General features: G+C 44.1%; 1 protein-coding gene across 1 annotated transcript in view; it reads right to left on the bottom strand.

The window, feature by feature from the left end:
- The window catches only part of WWC2 (WW and C2 domain containing 2), a 203,407-nt gene extending 183,611 nt beyond the window's left edge, over positions 1 to 19,796 (bottom strand). The window contains exon 1 of the mRNA XM_080797731.1: positions 19,297 to 19,796. Coding sequence (XP_080653857.1) covers positions 19,297 to 19,427 — 131 coding nt within the window. The 5' untranslated portion in view covers positions 19,428 to 19,796. The remainder of the gene's footprint in view (positions 1 to 19,296) is intronic.
- Positions 19,797 to 20,152: the final 356 nt, after the last annotated feature.

Below are 20,152 nucleotides of genomic sequence, written 5' to 3'. Positions count from 1 at the left end.
GGGCACCTTCATTCCAAGGAAAATACCTTGTTTTATGTAAGAGCTTCCAGCCCTGAGCCATCAGTGGAATGAAGGCAATTGAAAGGAAAGACTATAATTCTAGACCAGCCTTGCCCCCTCCCAAGTGCCCCCCACACATTAAAAGCAGCTCTAAGAGCCCCATGTCGTCTCCAAACACCATGGCACGGATGCCGCACTGGGGACATTTCCGGCACTTGGGATCATTTCTTTGGCTCCACGATGTATCAGAAAAATTTAGTGTATTAGCCATGTCTATGCTTTTCAGGAGAAAGCCTGAGTTACCAGAGATTCTAAATTCTGACATAAAGAGGAATTCAAAACTGAGCATTGATGAAGAAGTAGAAGGTAACAATGAAATCACAACCTATCAGAAGCTCTGATACAGCTAAAGCAGGAAACAGTGTTCGTTGACTCTCTTAAGATCCCTGGCTGGGTCTAAAAATTAAACTGACAAAGATTAACAGAAGAAAAGCATACAGATTTATTTAGTAAGTTTTACGGGACATGGAAGCCTTCGTAAGGAAATGGAAGACCCAAAGACGCAATCGGACCTGTGTATTTTCATGCTAGGTTTGATGAAGAGTGGGCAATGGTTGAGGAATATACTAGATTCAGGTGTGTGCCATGTTTTGGGGTAGTACGTCCTGAATCACATCAGATCCAAGGGATAGTCATAGCTTTTACTGCTAATACTAATAAGCAATAAGGAAAATAAAATAAGCAATCTCAAGAAGTTACCAAAAAATGAAAAACAAAGCATAAGGAAGGAACGAATAAAGATAAAAGCAAAAAGTACCAAATTAGAAAGAGAGTAGTTCATAAGGATAAAGTTAACAGCTGGTCACTTTAAGAAGGACCCATATTACTGAGCAATTAGCTGACCCAAACTAGGAAAAAAAATGAAAAAGCACAAATACACTAAGTAATAAATGAGAACAGGAAAACCACCACAAATGTAGTAGAAAGGAGAACAACATTAAGGGATTATCTTGTCCAATAAATTTGAAACACTGGTGATTTTCCAGGAAAATAAAAATACCAAACTGATCCCTGAAGACAGGGACCAAAACCCAATCATGAGAAAAGCCATACAGATACCAGAACAGTTATCCAAGAACCAACCCTTCAGGCAAAGCAAGAGATCAAATTTACATACAGTAAGTTATAAACATGAACTCCACCACGTTGCAAGTAACACGCGATTCTAAAACACACTATTTGAACTGCTCCGAATTCTTAGGAACTCAGTGTAACACCGAAACCAGAATCTAATAAAGGGAATGTCAAAAAAGAAGACAAAAATGAGACAACTCTCATTAATATTAAAGTAAAAATGCTAAATGAAGTATTAGAAAACAGAATCCAACAATACACCTTTTAAATGACTCAGTGGGCTTCGTACCAAAATTCAAATTAATAAAATTCATTAAATTATGAAGAAAACTCATTATTAGTTTAAAGCACAAATTATCTCTACATAGTGAAAAGGCATGTAGAAAAATTCAAAATGTATATTCAAAGTATATCAAAAAATATAGAGACAGGGCACCTGGGTGGCTCAGTGGGTTGGGGCCTCTGCCTTCAGCTCGGGTCATGGTCCTGGGGTCCTGGGATCGAGCCCCGCATCAGGGTCTCTGCTCGGCGGGGAGCCTGGTTCCCCCCTCCCTCTCTGCCTACCTCTCTGCCTACTTGTGATCTCTGTCTGTCAGGTAAATAAATGAAATCTTTAAAAAAAAAAATACAGAGACAAATCAAGATCCATGTGTACAACACGGAGATTTAAGGCATGGTATGTTGCCATTCTTGCCTTCAGGTTTAAAAACATAGAGAATACTGGTCTCTTTGAGGACAGACCCCCCTCACCCCCTTCCCTCCTCAGAGGCAATTACCATCCTGATGTAAGGTTGGATCACTCCTGTTTTAAATCTTGACAACATATAAATGTATCCACAAAGGCTATCTACTCCAGTTTTGTGGGTTTTTTAAAAAAAATTTACATGAGTGATAGATTGCATATATACTTCTGAAACTTGCTTTGTTTCTCTAAACACTGTCATCAAGATTTATCTATGTTGATATATGTAAGAAGATTCTAGCTCATTTATTTTAACTGCGGTATAGCATTCTATTACACAACTAAACCCCAAAAGTTGTTTATCACAATCCCCTAGTGATGGACATTTGGATTGTTGCCAACTTTCTGCTTTTTCAAATTAGGCTACAAGGAACTTGCTCGTACGTACGTGCAATAGTCGCTCTAGGACACACACACGGAGCCCCGGACTCATGCTCAGGAATACAAATGTTTAACCTGACATACATTGCCAACTGCTCCCCTTAGTGATATTGTCGGCCCACGTCTCTATCAGCACCGACTGAGGCTCCCACACCCCGCATCCTCTCCATACTTGATGTTATCAGGCTTACTAATTTTAGTGAATCTGATGAAAATGAGATGGTATTTCGTTGGCATTTTACCCTGTGTTTCCCTTTCTGCTTACTAGTGAAATCAAGACCTCTCCATACATTCACTGATGAGCCTGTCTCCTTTTTTTGAGCACGTCTGTTACTTTTTACCCATTTTCTTCTGGATTCTCACTTATTTACTGAATAACAGATCTGTATTCAATAAGGATACTAACTTTCTACGGTTCTATGCAACACTGCCCCCCCCACCTCTTTTGTCTTTTAATTTTATTTGTGCCTTTTGCGTGTCAAATTTTTTCTGTCGTCAAACATATGAATCTTTTCCTCAACAGCCTGGACTTCTTAGCCCAGACTACTGTGTCACACAGATACCTACCTACCTATAATTTTCTAGTAGCTTAAAATCTGCTTTTCCATGTTGATTTTCCACATCAATCAATGTACAAGTTCTTGTGGAAGGGAAAGCACAGGAATCCAAATTGTATTTTTTAATACAGATGGCCTACTGAGCCAGCAGCATTTCTTTCTTTTTTTTTTTTAAATTCTTTTTCCTTTTTTTAAGATTTTATTTATTTATTTGACAGAGATCACAAGTAGGCAGAGGCAGGCGGGGGTTGGGGGGGGAAGCGACTCCCTGCTGAGCAGAAAGTCCTATGTGGGGCTCGACTCCAGGACCCTGGGATCATGACCTGAGCTGAAGACAGAGGCTTTAACCCACTGAGCCACCCAGGCACCCCGCCAGCAGCATTTCTTAAATAATCCATTTCTGCTCCCACTGATTTTATACTTTGCCTAATACAAAGTCTACAAATCAGTAGTAAAAATAACAATGATCCAACAAAAAAAAAAAAAAAAGAATATGAGACTTGGGCATCTGGCTGGCTCGGTTGGTGAAGGGCGCAACTCTTAATCTTGAGGTTGTAACTTGGAGCCCGACATTGGGTGTAGAGGCTACTTAAAAATAAAATCTTTTTAAAAAATGGGATGACTCAGTTCACAGAAGAGGAAAAATAAATGTTTGATCCCACTCATAATAGGCAGAAAATGTTATTTCACTGTCATTTTAATACGCATCTCTCTTATCAATAAAAAATATCAAATGTTTTGACACATAATGTTTGGCAAAGGTGTGGGGGAAAGGCGCTAATTCGAAAGCTGCCAGGAGTAAAAACAGGTACGATGTCCATGGACGGCAGGCTAAACCAACTAATCAAAACTGTAAATGTACATCCAATGACCCAGCCTTTTCACGTCTAGGAATTTACCTGTACTAAAGAAACTGACGGAGAGGAACTTAAATGACCATCAATGAAGAAATGGTTCAAAAAGATTCAGTTACTCACAGAACAGAATATTAAAAGGCAGGTTATACGCAACAGAATGGAACAATCTCTAACACTAGGAGGAAAACAAGGTGCTAAACGGTATTACAATTGTGTCAAAAAATACAAAGCCAAGATATACATGTGCATATATAGTCTTGCTTATGTAAGGAGTATCTCTGGAACAATATACAAGAACCTGATGATAGAGGTCTCTCCTTTTGGGGAGAGAAATGGGGGGCACCAAGAGGCATGGGAAGGAAGCTGACTTTTTACTCTTTTTGTTCTTGCATTTTGTAACACATAATTAGTCAAAAACTGGAAAACTTCTTAAAATAAAGGGAAAAAATTACTAACTGATCCTGACTTGCTAAAATAATGGGGCATTTTCCCCATTGGGGAAAGAGGACTTCATTTAGCCCCTAAAGACTGAAGACCATAGTAACAGTGGAAATGCAGAGCCCAGGAAAGAGAGCAAAAATAGGGCAGGTGGTAGAATTTTTCATATAAATGAATAAACAAGGAAATGAAGTTAAGAGGCTAACATTATAGAATATGAACATATCTGCCTCAAGGCGTTTTAGTAAGGATTACATAAAATAAGGCATGTGGAAAGCCTAGGAGAGCCCCTGGTTCATAGTAAACACTATGAATGTAAGATCATTATTCCATAATCTGGGTCACACTCCAACAGGGTATACCAACCTCTAGTTATCCATCAGGTGATATACATCGTGCTGGGAAATGTACCAAAAAAATATCATTCCAACTTTCAGTGAGTTTATAATGTATGTGAAACATACATATATACATATATACATATATACATATATATTCTTTACACATAGTCATTCATAAAAGTGAAACACATTCCATCTTCAGATATTTCTTGTTTTGGATAAGTACTAATGACCTTTTGATTTCTGAAAAGTGACAAACTAGGTTAGCATACTATGTAAACTGAAAGTCTGCAGTTTTCTTGGGGCACCTGCGTGGCTCAGTCGGTTAAGCGTCTGCCTTCAGGTCAGGTCACGATCTCAGGGTCCTAGGATTGAGCCCCGCTTCGGGCTCCCTGCTCAGTATCCTTCCATCTTTATCAATTCACAGTATTTCATTTCTATGTATGTATTTCTATGATTATTCAACATGAATAAGGCATTTTTCAATAAAACATACACACACACACACACACACACACACACAGAGCTTCAGAGAGCTGACCTTGTAACCTTGAAAATTCTAAAATAACTCATTTTCCAAATGATTCTTCATTTTCCTCTTCAAGGCCAGAAAACCAGAATCCAAGAGTTAAAGACAGACCTTGGAACAAGAATTGACATCAGTGGAAAGGAAATGAACTTTGTATACAAGAGGCACGGGTTAAATGAACATCCTTCTCAAACCCTTACAGGCTCATTTTCAGTTCTGACTCTTATCCCAGCATACAGCATAGAATTACATTCTAACACTCTGCGCTTTTAAAACTGGTAGCTTAACCAAAAATAAAAAATAAAATAAAAAAATAAAAATCCAATTTAAATTTTCAAAATTAAAAAACAAGACTTTGGTTTAAAAAAGAAACCACTGTCTTCGGACGTACGAAGTGCACAGCTACAGAGATGTTAGCGTGAGGAGGGGCCGGACGCCCTCTCCTAAAGGTGGAGAACTCCGCTGGAGGTGCTGAAATCTTGAAGGATAAAGTTCTGTTTTCTTCCTGCAAACCGAGTAAAGGATTGTCGTTCTGGGGTTCATTCTCAAGAGCGGGCTGGGGCAGAGGCAAGAAAGTGGGAGGAGGACAAAGGGCACCTCTTCTCTGAGTCCTGGATTCTTGGAGGGAGAATTAATTACATTATCACTATAAATCCCTAACCCAGCCCTTCCCAGCTCTCCTGCCTCTTCCAGGTCGGGCCAAATTCCTAGCACCCTCCTGGAGCAGGAGCTCAGGGAAATCCGTCTGTCCTGGCAGGCTCTCCAAGGGGCCAGGGCAACGCTCTCTTGATTTTCATTCAAATGGGCCAACCTGAGTCCTTTGCTGCCACCACTAATTTAGGTAAACACTGCTAGTTTAAACAGCACAAAGGAGTGTAATCAAAAATCACACAACAGAATCAAACAGCAAGTCTAAGCAATCACCAGGAGTCAATGACGTTGAGACTCAAGCAGGGGGGCGAGCAAGGCAACAGATACTGTCAAGACAAAAGAAGTCTAAGATTGAGTGTGGTGTGGGGAGACTACGAGGCAAGACTTAAAATAAAAAAGGAAGAAAGAAAGAAAAGAAAAAAAGTTGGGAAATTTTAGATAAGTCATGGTTTTTCTATGCAAACCACTACACACAGCCTCTTTTCAGCCTCCACAGCAAACACGGTCAGACAGCCACCACCGACTAAAAGGACTCAACGCTTGGCTACTCGGCTGCAGCCCCGTAAAGTCTTTCCTCATTTGAATAGTATTTTAGGAATGTTTTGTCCATGTGTCGGATGATTATTCACTTCTACTGCATTCTTCCCTTCTCCGTGATAACCACAGGCATAGTAACAATTCATTTCATAAACAGACCATTCGCAACACTAAACGATGCCCTTTTTTTAACCTGTTAAAATTCATATTTGTCCACGTTTCTTTAAAGAGGGGAAGGTTAACTTTAACAACTGTTGCTCATAGCAACACAGGAACAAAAGATTTTTCCCATGCATAATCTAAGCATTTAATTAAAATTCACAAACTTGGATCTCAAACCAAGTCAAAAGTAGAAATGTAAGAATACTAGGATTTCCAGGCAGAAGCACAATACATTGTTTAGCTCTCACGAAAACAAACAGAAGTGCAGCAACTTGTGACAGGGAGAAAGAATATAACACATCACGTGATTCCTCTACAACCAGGGTGTTAGTGAGGGCGTGTTTCTTCCAGGTAAGTTTCGTGGCATGAGTAAATCAAACAAAAACACACCACACTCCCTCTTAGCTTCTATCACTTCTCATTTACGAAGGCTGGCCCTTGAATCCAAATCTGAGCAGTGGAAAGCAAAATACAACGTGGCAATTTACAGAAAGAGATGACTGTTCCCCCCCAAGACTTATGCTCCACTGCAACAGTCAAGGTAAAAAATAATTCCCATCAAGTTCTGTAATTTACACATTTGTGGTAAAACCACAGGATTTTCAGACAATGGATTGACCACTGGGGTTTAAAATCATGAAAAAGAGAGAGCTCTAGGATCTGGAAGAGGTGGGACTCAGCTTTATGCTTTGAAAATTCTCCGTTCTTAATAATCAGTTCACCTGGAGGGGTGCAGGTGTGCAGGGCACATTTGGGAAGGTGGCAGTCCCACAGAAGGCTGGTGAAGACGGTGGTACAAGGTCAAAGGGTTTTTAGAACCAGAAGACAAGGGTAAAGAGGATTTATAGCACGTGGGATCCCAGCCTCTGAAGGAACTTAAAGCACCGGGATAAGGCAGAAGTGACAGAATCAACTCAGCTTTGAGTACCAAACGTGCCTAAGACACTGGCTTGGGTGTCCTCTGAGGGGCACGAGTAAGTAACAGGATGCGTGACTTAACCAAACGGAGCCTACCAACTTGTCCGGGAAAATAAAAAGTAAATTCTGAAGAAGTCACAGCTTGATTTCAAGCGTGAAAACCCAGTACATGCACAGGATTAAGGATTAAGGCACTGGCAGATTACCTGTGGCTAAATTGTTAAGGGAAGCTCCATGCGCTGGAAACTTCACTGTGTGCCCGCTAGGACTTCCAACCCCTAGAGGACCGCCCAGGGCCCTTCCCCGCAGTTGTCAGAGGCAGTACCTCGTTACACGCGCAGCTCTTAAGTCAGAGCGACATGGCCGAGTTCTGCTACCACTGTCTCACAGCTTTGTGCCTGACACAAGTCACTTAACGCATTAAGCCTCAGTTTCCTAAAATGGCGGTAATAATGGCACCTTATCAAAGGTTTCACTGATTCAACAAATACTCGTTAAGAGCTCTCACGGAACTAGACACTGAAATACAACAGTGGACAACACAGACCGCGCACACCCTCGCGGGGCCTGATGAGACTTATGACAAGGCTCCATATGCGGCAGTTCTACCATCACCGTCATCTCCGTCACGCATTCGTCATCTGCAGCACACTCCAATGTGTAACGTATGTTCCAAGGAGAACAAGGAAACCATCTTCGCTGGAACAAGGTTTCACTAACCAAAAAAATAAGTGTATTGAGCCTCAGCCCTGTACTTCACCCTGGGACCTCTTCTTTTCCTTCTCTCCCAGGGATCTTATCCCATCCCACCATTTAAACATACTATCTACACACACCCAAATTGACTATCTCAAGCTCTGAGCTCTCTTCCAAACTCCAGACTCTACCTCTGGCCCCCTGTTGGGTATCTCCATGTGTATGTTGTAACAGGCATCTTAGACCTCAACTCTAGATTACTGATCCAACTGCCTACCGACCAACCATATTCCTCCCTCGGTCCTTCCCCATCTGTGTATCAGTAAATCCTTCATTCCTCCCTCCTCTGCATGCCTCACACAGCCAAAGCACGAGTAAGTTCTTTCCCTTTTACCTAAAAAACATCCCAATCCATTCACTGCTCTCCATTGCCAAACCCATCACTTTAGTTCAAGATCAAATGGTTTCTCACCTAGATTATCTCATCACGATGGCTTCTAACACTCCTTCTCCACAGAGTAGTGATGGCTTGTTAAATGGATAAGGACTTACAAAGAAATGTTCCCTTTGTGGAAAGATAGCAGGAGCGCACACACACACGCGCGCACACACATGAGCACATACACCTCCATTCCTCCATTCAACTTAAAACTTGTCCAGTGGCTCCCAAATGCCTTAAATGTTGATGGTGTACAAGGCATAGCTGGTCAGACCCTTTCCATGTCTCTGCCTCATCTCCTAAGACCCTCGTCCCACTGCATCTCTACACTGTGGTCACTCGGGCTGCCTTTCAGCTCCTTGAACACTCCCAACCTCTTTAGCACTTTAGGACAGTGGGGTCTGGGAGAACTTTCGGCACTGATGGAAGTGTTCTACACCTGCACATGTGGCTCCTGAACCCTTAGCTGGTGGCTAACAAGACCGAGAAAGGAGATTTTTAACTTTATTTTAATTTTGATAAATTTAAATAGCCACATACTCCTAGCCGCTATCACCACCAGACAGAGCATGACTAGGGCTTCTGCCTAGCCTTTCCCTCTGCATGGACCGTCCCAGCCTTCATGACGGCTCTTCCTTACCCTGACAGCTCAGTTAAAAGTCAGCTCCTCAGAAAGGCCTTTCCTTACCGCCGCACCCAAACTAGCTCCCACCAACATTCTTTATTATGTCATCTTGTTTACTTTCATCCAAACACATTCGCTACTGCCTTTATAATTTGTCATCCCTAAACGAGAACATAAAATCCATGGAAGTAGGGACCTTGCCCATTCCGTTCAATGCCACATCCCCCACGATGTATGTTAGGCAGACAGTGCTGTCAATAAATCTTCAATGAAGGGTTGAACAAGTAAATGAGTGAGTGACTTGGTGGGGGGGGGGGGGCGTCAAGTCAGTAAGAGTAGGCTGGGGACAGATTACGGAGGCTGCTGGAAGAAGCCAAAGGTCCTTCAAATGCTTACATTTCATTTATATGGGTGTGGGGGTCTGCAGTGTTCTCAAGTGCCCCGTGGGGACAGGCAGTCCAAGCAGACAGCACAGAGGAATGGTGCACATGCAAAGCAGGTCTCCCTCCTTAACAGACTTGAAATCAATTTTATGAGAACATTAGCAATGCAGACACACAGATGCTCCTACATATGAGACATTAGGAAATCTCTCAAGAATGCATCTATATACATCTAAAGGCATACCTTTTGGGGGGAAGCTGAAAGCGGTATTAGACAACCGAGTCAGCCTATAGCCTTCGGATCTGCAACAGCAAACCAGGGCATTCATGTTCAGCCAAGTTAAATACCAGTTTATAGTTACGTGGTCCTAAGAGAAATGTCGTGAGCTGCGCCATTTAGCAGAAAGGGGGGAAGGGAGGAATGAGGGGAGAAAGTAAACCTCTACCAAGTTCAAACACCCAGACAATCAGCGAAATGGGCAAGAACACATAGTGTGGACAGAACTACTGACCAACCAGAAATAAACACACCTAAGATCTATAAGCGGACAAAACAGACAACCCAGGGATATCGTGTACAATACAGATTCCACACATTCATTCACTGTCACAATTTCAAAGGAAAAAAAAAAAGATTGGCATTTAAATGTATCTCTAAGAAAAACCGTAACACTAAGGAAAACTGGAGAATGAGGTTTTGCGCTGTGTGAAACAGTGTGCTCTTGCGGTCTTTTGCAGTAAAAGCTATGTCTCCCATGCTTTGAACTTGACTGAATATCAGCGCCACTTAATAAAATTACCTTCTCATAAAATGGACTAATGTCAGTAAAGTACACAACACATTCCATAGTCTAGCATCAAGACAGAATCTTAATCAGGACTGCAGAGCACAGATCGCTGTCCGTCAATATTTCCTATCCCTGTCGGCACTCATATTCAGGGTCAGAGTTGGTGACCATGACGGCCACGGCCATGCTGGAAAAGCAGCACATGCAGAAGCAGCACCAGTTGCACCAAAGAAAAGCCTCTCTGCCCGCCCAGTCCCAACACACTCCTTTTCACAGGAATACCAGGGACACTCTTTGGCTATTTTCATAATCAAGGTAATGTCTACAATACTTTCCATTCCCTACCCCTGCCGCCACGGAGACCGAAGTAAGTTAAATGTACACCTCTGGTCCAATTCTCGGGTGTCGGGACCACCTCGACACCTCCAGGGTCACAGGAATGAAAGCAGGGTCCCCCAAAATGAGCTCTTTTACCCCGCCATGTCCCACTTCTACGGGCCCCGTTTTCAGTGCTGCTTGCCACTGGCCTCTCAGAACCATGAGTTCTTTCCTTTTTGTTTTCATTTTTTAAAAGTTGTACCCATTTACTTTGAGAGAAAGAGAGAGCACGAGGGGAGGGACAGAGGGAGAGAGAGAACCTCAAGCCGACTCCCTGCTGAGCTCACCCAGGCCTCCACCCCAGGACCCCAAGGCCACGATCCAAGCCGAAACCAAGAGTCCAATACTCAAGGGACTGAGCCATCCGGGTGCCCCACAACTATGATCTCTCTCCTGGCATCAGGGCAAACAATATAGGAAAAATTATTCACAGAGTAAAACAATCTTCGCCTTTCACAGCATCTCTGGAACACTCTCGGCTGTGACAGGCACCCGCTGTAAAAAGATAATACATAGACTCATTTTCTACTCGATCACCATCACCAACTTTGTGATTTTATCAACACCATCGATGTCATAGGAAAATCAGTGTTTCCAACCATCAAAATCGATTACTATATTCAGACCTCCAATGGTAAACTGGTCCAGACGTCCATCTTTCCCTGGTTTTCTCAGGTCCCCCCATCCGATTCCAGCTATCTCAGAGAAGCGTGGGTTTGAAAACCTTTCTGCAGCATGCTGCATTTCATTAAAAGCAGTCAGTTAAGCAAGGCAACCCCTCGAACTCAGCGTCCGCATCAGACCCATCATTATACTACATGATGTCTAGAGCCCAAGGTTATTTGTGAAAAAAATGATCCATGATGACTGATAAACATACCATTTTATCATATAAGATCACTATTTCTTCTAAATGTTTATATAAAATATTGTTAAAGACTATCATCTCACTTTCTATCCGAGACTGGCAAATGGCAAAATTTTTCGGTAAAGGGTCGGAGTAAATATTTTAAGCTTTGTGGGCTACATACGCTCTCTGTCACATATTCCTCTTTGTCTTTTGTTTGTTTGCTTACAACCCTTTAATGATGTAAAAGCCATTCTTAGCTGGAGGGTTGTACAAAAACAAGGCTGCAGGCTGGGATCTGGCCCCTGGGCCGCAGTTCGCCCACCCTAGCTTTTCAAGTACACCAAAAAAACCATAATTATATAGCGCAGTCACATTTTGACTAAAGAAAAACACTTCCAACTGTTTTGTGTGTTTTTTGGTAACCTTCTTCAAATCAGCTCTTTCTGGGGAACAGTTTTAGATTTACAGAAAAAATGTACTTAGCACAGAGTTTCCATATGGCCCGCACTCAGTTTCCCCTACCAGGATATGTTTATTAAAATGAATGAACGAGGAACGATGTATTAACTGCAATGCATACTTTTTTCAGATCTCCTTAGTTTGTACCTAATGTCCTTCTTCTGTCCCAGGATCCTATCCAGGATACCACATGACACTTAGTCCTCATGTCTCCCTGGGCTCCTCACAGCCATGACTGTTTCTCAGACTTTCCTTGTTTCTGAGAATCACGACAGTTTTAAAGAGTACAGGTCAGATATTTTGTACAAAGTCCCTCTACCAAGATCTAGTAGGTGAACGTTCTTCTCATGATTAGACTGGGGTTATGATAGTTTGGAGGGAGGAAGACCACAAAGACAGTGTCACTGCCATCGCCTCGCACCAAGCAGACATTCACACGAGTTATCACCACTGTTACTCACCTTGGTCACCTGGCCAAGACAGTGTCTGCCCGCTTTCCTCCAAATGGTTGGATTTTTTTTTTTAACAATTAATAAAAATGAACTTGATCCTTACCATATATTACCAAACTAAAAATGTTAAAACATCAAATCATGTTTAATAAGCTGGTTATATACCTATACACACATATTATTTGCCTTATTTCCATGATTCACATCTAGGCCTCTTAAAATATATCATTTCGGATGAAGACAAAAATTAAGATTTTTTTGGCACTGTCTCCTACTTTTAATTCCTCTGGCTGCTCCTCCTCACCCTTAGGCTGAATTAAAGAGGTATCTAAGGAAAATGTAATAGACGCTACCCAAATTTTCTTTCACTTTTTAAATGGTGATTATGCAAACTAACTTGTAACCAACCTGAGCTGGGGTGGAATCCTGTTCCTCCTGGGGCCTCCCAGAGCCCAGGGCGCTTGGTTGGCTGGCACAGTAAACACGGGGGAAGAGCCTATATCCTCCACTTGGGTGTTACATTGATTCAAAGCGGTGAGAAAAGGAGGAGGGATGTGAGACTAAACAGAACTGATGTCTCTTAACTAACTTTTTCCTGGTTGGGTACTAAGCCAGAGGACACAAAAACGTGGGGAGAACGGGAAGAGCTAAGAGGCTAGAATAAAGGTGCAAGCTTGGGTCACAGTAAGGCTAGCAAAACACTCTGCAAAGGGAAAGGCAAATCCAAACCACAGTCAGATACCACCTCGTGGCCAGAAGAAATGCTTAAAACAAAACAAAACAAAACAAACGGAAAACAACAACTGCTGGTGAGGATGTGGAGAAACTAGAACCTTTGGACACTCCCGGTGGGAATGGTAAATGGCTTGGCAGAGCCTCAAAAAGTTAAACATAGGGGCACATGGGTGGCTCAGTGAGTTAAAGCCTCTGCCTTCAGCTCAGGTCATGATCTCAGGGTCCTGGGATCGAGCCCCGCATTGGGCTCTCTGCTCGGCAGGGAGTCTGCTTCCCTTCCTCTCTCTCTGCCTGCCTCTCTGCCTACGTGTGATCTCTGTCTGTCAAATAAATAAATAAAAATCTTAAAAAAAAAAAAGTTAAACATAGAAGTCCCATGTGACGTAGCAGTTCCACTTCCAGGGATCTACCCAAGAGAATATAGTTATACAAAAATTATGCATGAATGCTCACAGCAGCATTATTCCTAACAGCCAAAAGGTGGAAGCAACCCAAACACCCATCAGCCGAAGGAGAAACAAAGTGTTTATGGTATATCCATACAACAGAATATTATTCAGTCATAAAAAGGAACGAAGTTCTGTCACCTGCTACAAATGGATGAAATTTGAAAACATTGTGCTAAGTGAAAGAAACCAGACACAAAGGACACAGACTGTGTGATTCCATTTACAGGAAGTGTCCAGAAATGGGACCACCATGAAGACAGAAAGTAGATTAGTGGTTGCCAAAGGCAGCATGGGTGGGGAAGGAACGGAAGGGGAGCTCTTAGTGGGCACAGTGTTTGTTTTGGAGGTGACAAAAGTGTTCAGGCATGTTTTGTCCAGGTTATGTTCAGGTTATGGCTGCACGACATTGTGAATATACTAAGAACCACTGAATAGTACTTCAAAATGGTTCGAATGGTGAATTTTGGGTGACTTCTTTTATCTCAATCAAAAATCAAATGATAACTGGGAAAAAAGCCACTGAAGAGAGTGGACCTGTATATCTGGTAAATCATTTTTAATCCGTAACTTACATACGCCATCCCTTTCCTAGTCTCTGTATGTCCATGATAATTTTTCCAGTAACAGGAGCTTCAGAAACGAAAAAATTAGTCCAGAATTCTACCAAGAAATCAGTTCAACCAATTTTAATCAAGTTCATAGCCTTGAACTTGACAGCCTACGCAGACTGCAGACTCAGGCCCTGTTTCCTATCACTTCAAAAACTCCCAGAGCAGCAAAAGGAAGCTGGCCACGCCCCTCTTTCGTGGCAGCATCTTTCTCCCACTGACCATTTCCTCAAGAAAAGCAAGCCCATTTACAAGGCAACATCTCCCAGTCCCACAGGCAGGCAGGTCAGATGTCCTCAGGCACTTCCCAGCGCAACTGGGCTTCCCTACAGGAGACTTCAATACTAGCTTGCTGCAAGGCCACAGCCATGAGAGTTGACTAGGTAACTCATAATTCAGTGATTTGCAGCTATTTTTAAAAAAATTACTTATTTATAAATAATAGTCTTTCCTAAAAAAGCAAGCGGTGCCCTAAGTCTTCCAACAAATTACACTGCTAACTAAGGACTATTAGAGCCATGGAAGAAATCTCAGTCACATATTAAGCAACCATTGCTCCCTCCTGCAAACACTAGAGCAAACTGTGTTGAAAACATGAAATAACTTCTTTGGGAATTTTTTGGAAGACAGCACAGTTGAGTTTAAATTAGTGCTTCCCGGAGTGATTTAAAAACAAAACAAAACAAAACAAAACCAAAAAACCCTTTCTTTAACAACCTCTCCACACCTCAAAAACTGTAATCACTCAAACAATTCACAGTAACTAACCACTTGGCACCCAAACTCAGCCGGCAGGAGAGGAAAGGATTTCCGGCAAACTATGACAATGACAGTTGTGATTAAGACTATAAGGGCTGATTTTTGTTTTCTTCGCTCTCATATAATTCCCATCTTTATACTATTAGTCAAAATGTAGCAGCTTAATTCTCTCATTATTTTTAATTTAACTGGAAAATCAATTGTCTCTGGTTGGTGGTGGTTATGGGCATATTTTTCGAAAGCCTTAACAATAAGGAACTGGAAGAGAGTAGCTCAACTAGCATTCTTTCATTAATTTAACAACTTTCTTCATTAATGGACCTAACCGACATTCACTTAACATCTACCGTCTACAAAGGACGCAGAAAGCAGTAATAAGCAATTAGGTCTCTTGAGGAATTTACACTCTAGCAGTAGGTTTAGCAAAATTACTTGCTTTGACTTTGAAGGAAAGACAATACAGAGATCCTCAGATCCTAATCACGTGCCATAAAAAGAGCCAAGAGTTAGCTCAGCCATCAAGGATAGCCAACCAACATCCTCTTCCTCCTGTCCCTATCTCCACCCCTCCCCCAGAACTTCTGCCCTTCAATCAGAAAGCTCAATATCTAATGCTAGTCATAAACCAAAGATTAGGTCTATTGGCAAGTTTTTGTGTGGTGGTAAATCTTTTACATTCACCTAGACAAAATTATTGTATCTCAGGATAACATTCGATCCAAGGACAGAAAGTGAGCAAAATTCTACTGAGAATTTGTACAACTACTCACTCAGGCTCTGAGGCCTGCCCACCTTTGCCCCTTATTCCTGAGGCAATGAATCCAAACCCACCTTCTTCTCCTATGTTGAATGGAGGGGGTGTTTTTTAAGCACCACACCATTTGGCCATGATCTATGGGCCACCATAAACGCCAGCTGGTGTGGTCAAAGGCTGTCCATGGTGAGCAAAGGAAGAGGTGAGGGAGGGAACAGACCTCCAAAATAACAGTTAACCCACCCGGGTTGGGGGGAATGGGAGGCAAGGAATCATAGACGGGGAGATGTCCTCAGAACTGGTAAGGGGGGAGGAGGAGGGCAAAGTCGAGCCCATCATAGTGAAATTGTAATCCACTCAGGAACTAGACAGAGCCCTTAACTCTTCCCCAAAGAGAACTTCCAATGTGCCCAAGAGTACACTGGATTTCCAAGTTCTACCTGGCCCTGCGCTGTTGTTCTGTGGGGTCAACCTCGTGGGCCTCCATGCCTACTCCCAAGGCATTCAAGACCCAGACCCTACCTGTGGCTAACTCCGGGATCTAAGAATCACAAAAAGTTAACAGGAACCTTTGAAGACCAATAAAGACCGGTCAATCGGCTTGAAAAATCACCACCAGGCAAAGAGGTTCTACTCCATCCAAATACCCCCGAGCATGTCCAGGTGTTCCAGCGGTCTACAGGAATGACACAGGAGTCTAGAGTCAAACTATCTGACTTCAAATCTTGGCCAACTTTTAACAGCAATGGCAATGTCTCTGTGACTCCATTTCCTCATCTGTAACTGGAAGATAATAATAGCACCATATCAGAAGACTAATGAGAGAAGAGAATGAGATTACGGGTAAGAAGCTTAGCCCAATGACTGCCACACGGTAAACACCACATAAATAGGTGCCAGTACGTCCACCACTTCCAAGGGTCTCCCGAACGACCTCTCAGTTCCTGCAGTGGAATGACACCATCACCACTACTATTTGGCTGGGCCCTCACTGTGGACCCCTAACCATCCCTATGAAGTACGTGGTATTAGCTTTATCTCAGAGTTGAAAATGAAGGTTTAGAGGGACTCACAAACTCAGCCAAGCTTACTCAGTTAATAAGTGGTGAGGCGAGAAAAGCTTTAATCACGTCCCAGCAAAGTTTGCATTATTTCATCTACCTCCAAAAGCTCAGAAGTAGGTTAACACTTCGGTATTCTAAAACCACTACTTATTGAACAAAATTATGTTCTTGTAAAAGCCTCCAGCCTTCCCCCACCCTGCCACTAAAACTGCGTGTGTATCTCTATAGGCAGAAATACTCCACCAATCCTGATAGACTTCCAGAATTTTTCTTAACATAAATATAACGGGGAAATCATCATGACCATTTTAATTAGTTGATGTTAAAAGTTCAAAAGTACTGCATTCAGTACTTATATCAAGTTTATCAAGACACTTTTCCTCCAGGATTTGTAACCTGATCCTGTAGAAGAATGGGCAAACTCCAATTGGCCTGTGTAACATACTCTTTTTCCATATGGTTGGTAAGTGTCTAACAAAATTGACTAGGGTTCATAATTGCTCCAAATATCCTCTCACATAATTTAGCAAGACTTATAGTCACTTTACCCCCCTGGAAGAAAACACAATCAAATTTAAACTAAGTATGTCAGCAATGACCCTGGATCTCACAGAATTTTTTAAAACTCATAGTGAGATCCAGAAATGTGTATAACCGAATTTCTATTTCCAAATACTTAAAGATCTAACTGCTTCGAAAGAAAACTTTTATAATAACAAGTCATCTTAGTCAAAACTGCTTATCCAAATGAAATGAATTGGTTACCCAGTTTCCTGAAAACAGAGTTCATGATAATTGTTAATCCATTAACAGTTTAAAATAAAAGGCATGCTTAACTTGTTTAATTAGTAGTGATATGGACAAGCCAAGTCATATCTTACTTTCTATTTGCTTTGCCCAGGCATTACATATTCTTATAATCCTTGTTGGTAAATACAAATGAGATGATATAATTGAACATGCAAAATGAAGAGAATCTGAAATGCCTAAAAATTTCAAGAATTCACCACAATTTCAAGAACCTGAAACTCCAAGTATGAGAGAGCAGAATTACCACATAACTGTAAAAGTCAAATATTTATACAGGTGCCTTAGAAGTCACTGCTGGGTGCACACCATCATCACTGACATTTAGTATCTGTTAAACAGTTTCAAGTGCAAGGGCATAAGTCAAATAACTGACCCAGAGCGTGAAGTTTATGACAACAAGTAATGTGTCTGGAGAAACTGTGAAGGTGTGATGCTTGTGATAACTTTCATCAGGCCAGCAACAGGCAGCCAGGCTGTGGCTAGAGAGAACCTCAGCACAGGTGCCTTTTCTCATTTCAAAAAGGAAACCTAAACTGATACCTTCATGGATAATTTAATAAGGATTGTTCCATAAATTTATAATGTCATTTATGACTTTCTTAGAATTACTCTTTAATAGCTTTCAAAAAACAATATTCTTAAGATAAAAGTTAACTGAGAACACAAAGTACAGAACTATTTCAACTTCAAATTAAAAGGGGTAACAGAAGCACCTAAAAAGTTATAAACCCCTAATTTACAAATAGGAACACCTCCTTAACGGCCACTTTACAAAATTTACAATTAGAAATATCTCCTATTATTCTTACAATAAGTCCAACTTTCAGAAATTTTCCTTTTAAGGGTAACGAGACCAATGGGATAGAGGACCAACATTTGTGAACATTCAGGAAAATTCAGCCCCTCAACTTCTTAAACGATGACTTGACCCCCGAGCAGGACTAGAAAGTGTGTGTTGAAAACTCCAAGAAACCATGCTAAGCTCATGTCTGTTTCCATGTTCATTGCACTTCTTTCTTCAAAACAGAATTTGCCTTTTCAAGATCTAGGACTCAGTTCAAGTTTTCAGGTGAAGACTTACAATAAGCAGTAAACCAAACCTTCCCCCCCACCTCCCGCCCAAGAGAAGTGTTTCTAAACCCTGAGGGGCAAATCTAACAACATCCACAGCTAAGGCCCAGCGAGGAAGGGTGCCTGGAACCCCCCTCCATGCCAGGACCTCCCGCCTGACCCGGGGCGCGCCCCGTCAAGAACCTGCAGTCAAGGCTGGCAGCCAAGGACGGTCAGAGAGAGAGAGAGAGAGATGCCACAGGTGGCCGGGGTCTGCTGGTTCCCCACCTTACACTAAGGCCTTCTCCGGGAGGCTCCCGGCCCGTCTCCGCCTCCCAAAGGCCGAAGCAACCCGCCGGCTCCAGTGTGGCCCACTTTAGGCGGAGACGAGCGCGCGGCAGGGCTCAGGTGGCTCCTCGGGGTCCGTTAACGGGGCACGAAGTGCCAGCCCGGGGCGCCAATTCCCCCCTTCCCTCCCGGCCGGGAGTGTCTGAAGGTCCCAGGGGGCGTCGGGAAGGGAGCGGGCAAAGAGGCCCTGGAAAGGGCGGCTCCAACCGAGCCCCTCCGGGGCTCCTCACCGGCTGATGGTCCCGAACCTCCTTGCCCAGACCCCTCCCGGCACCCCGGGGTCGGCGACGCCCCACGCCCCCCGCGCCGCGGGCGCCGCCGATCGGCCGAATCTCCCGGACAACAGCCGCCGCCGCGCTTCTGAGGCGGGTCCCCGCGCCCACCCGCGGCCCGGCCGCCCACCTGTCCCGGGGGTCGATCCAGCTGGTCCTCCTGGTGTTGTGGTCGATGTAGAAGACCTTGCCGTCGTAGTCCCTGGCCTCCTCCCAGCCCCGGGGTAGCGGCAGCTGCCCGCTCCCGGCCCTCCTAGGCATGGTCGGCGGCCTCGCCGGCGAGCGGCGCCTCCATAGGGACCGGGCGCGGGACGCGGCGGGAACGCGACTGCCCGGCCCGGCCGCCGCACCCGACGCGGGCGCCGGCGAGGGGCTGCGGGGCGCGGGGCGCGGCGGGGCCACGCGCGGGGGGCGCCTCAGGAAACCCTGCTCTCGGCCCCGCCGGGGATCAGTCCACCATGTCTGCGTCGGAGCTGGCGAGCGAACCCTCCTCCACCTCCTCCTCCTCCTCCTCACGGCTGCAGCCGCTGCCTCCGCCTCTTCCTCCTCCTCCTCCCCGTCCCCCTGTGGCCGCCGAGGGTCGCGGCGCCCAGGCTGCCCGAGCAGCCGCCGTCTGGGCTCGGATCCGGGAAGCTCGGCGGAGCGGCGGCCGCGGCGGCGACGGGCCTCCTCATTTGCGTGCGATTAGCATGCGCCCCGCCCCGGGCCCGCCCCCGCCCGCCCCTCCCCTCGCTGGGCTCATCTGCATGCACATTCCTCGCCGCCACATTCCAGGGCTTAACCCTGCAGCTCCCGGGGACCGCTGCGTGAGCAGGGGCGCAGAGCCGAGCCGGAGCCTGGGCCCGGGGCGGGGGCGGAGGAGGGGAGCTGAGGGACCAGGTGCGTGGGAGGAGGGCGAAGGAATGCACCGTTGGCTCCCTCCCCTTGGCCCCAAATAGCTCCCTGCGGCCGAACGCCTCGGGTTTTAGTTTCGGGACGCGAAGGAG

Source organism: Martes martes, assembly GCF_963455335.1.
Source record: "Martes martes genome assembly, chromosome: 2".
Classification (NCBI taxonomy): Eukaryota; Metazoa; Chordata; class Mammalia; order Carnivora; family Mustelidae; genus Martes; species Martes martes.
The sequence above is the reverse complement of the archived record's forward strand: the minus strand, read 5'-3'. Positions and strand labels throughout refer to the sequence as shown.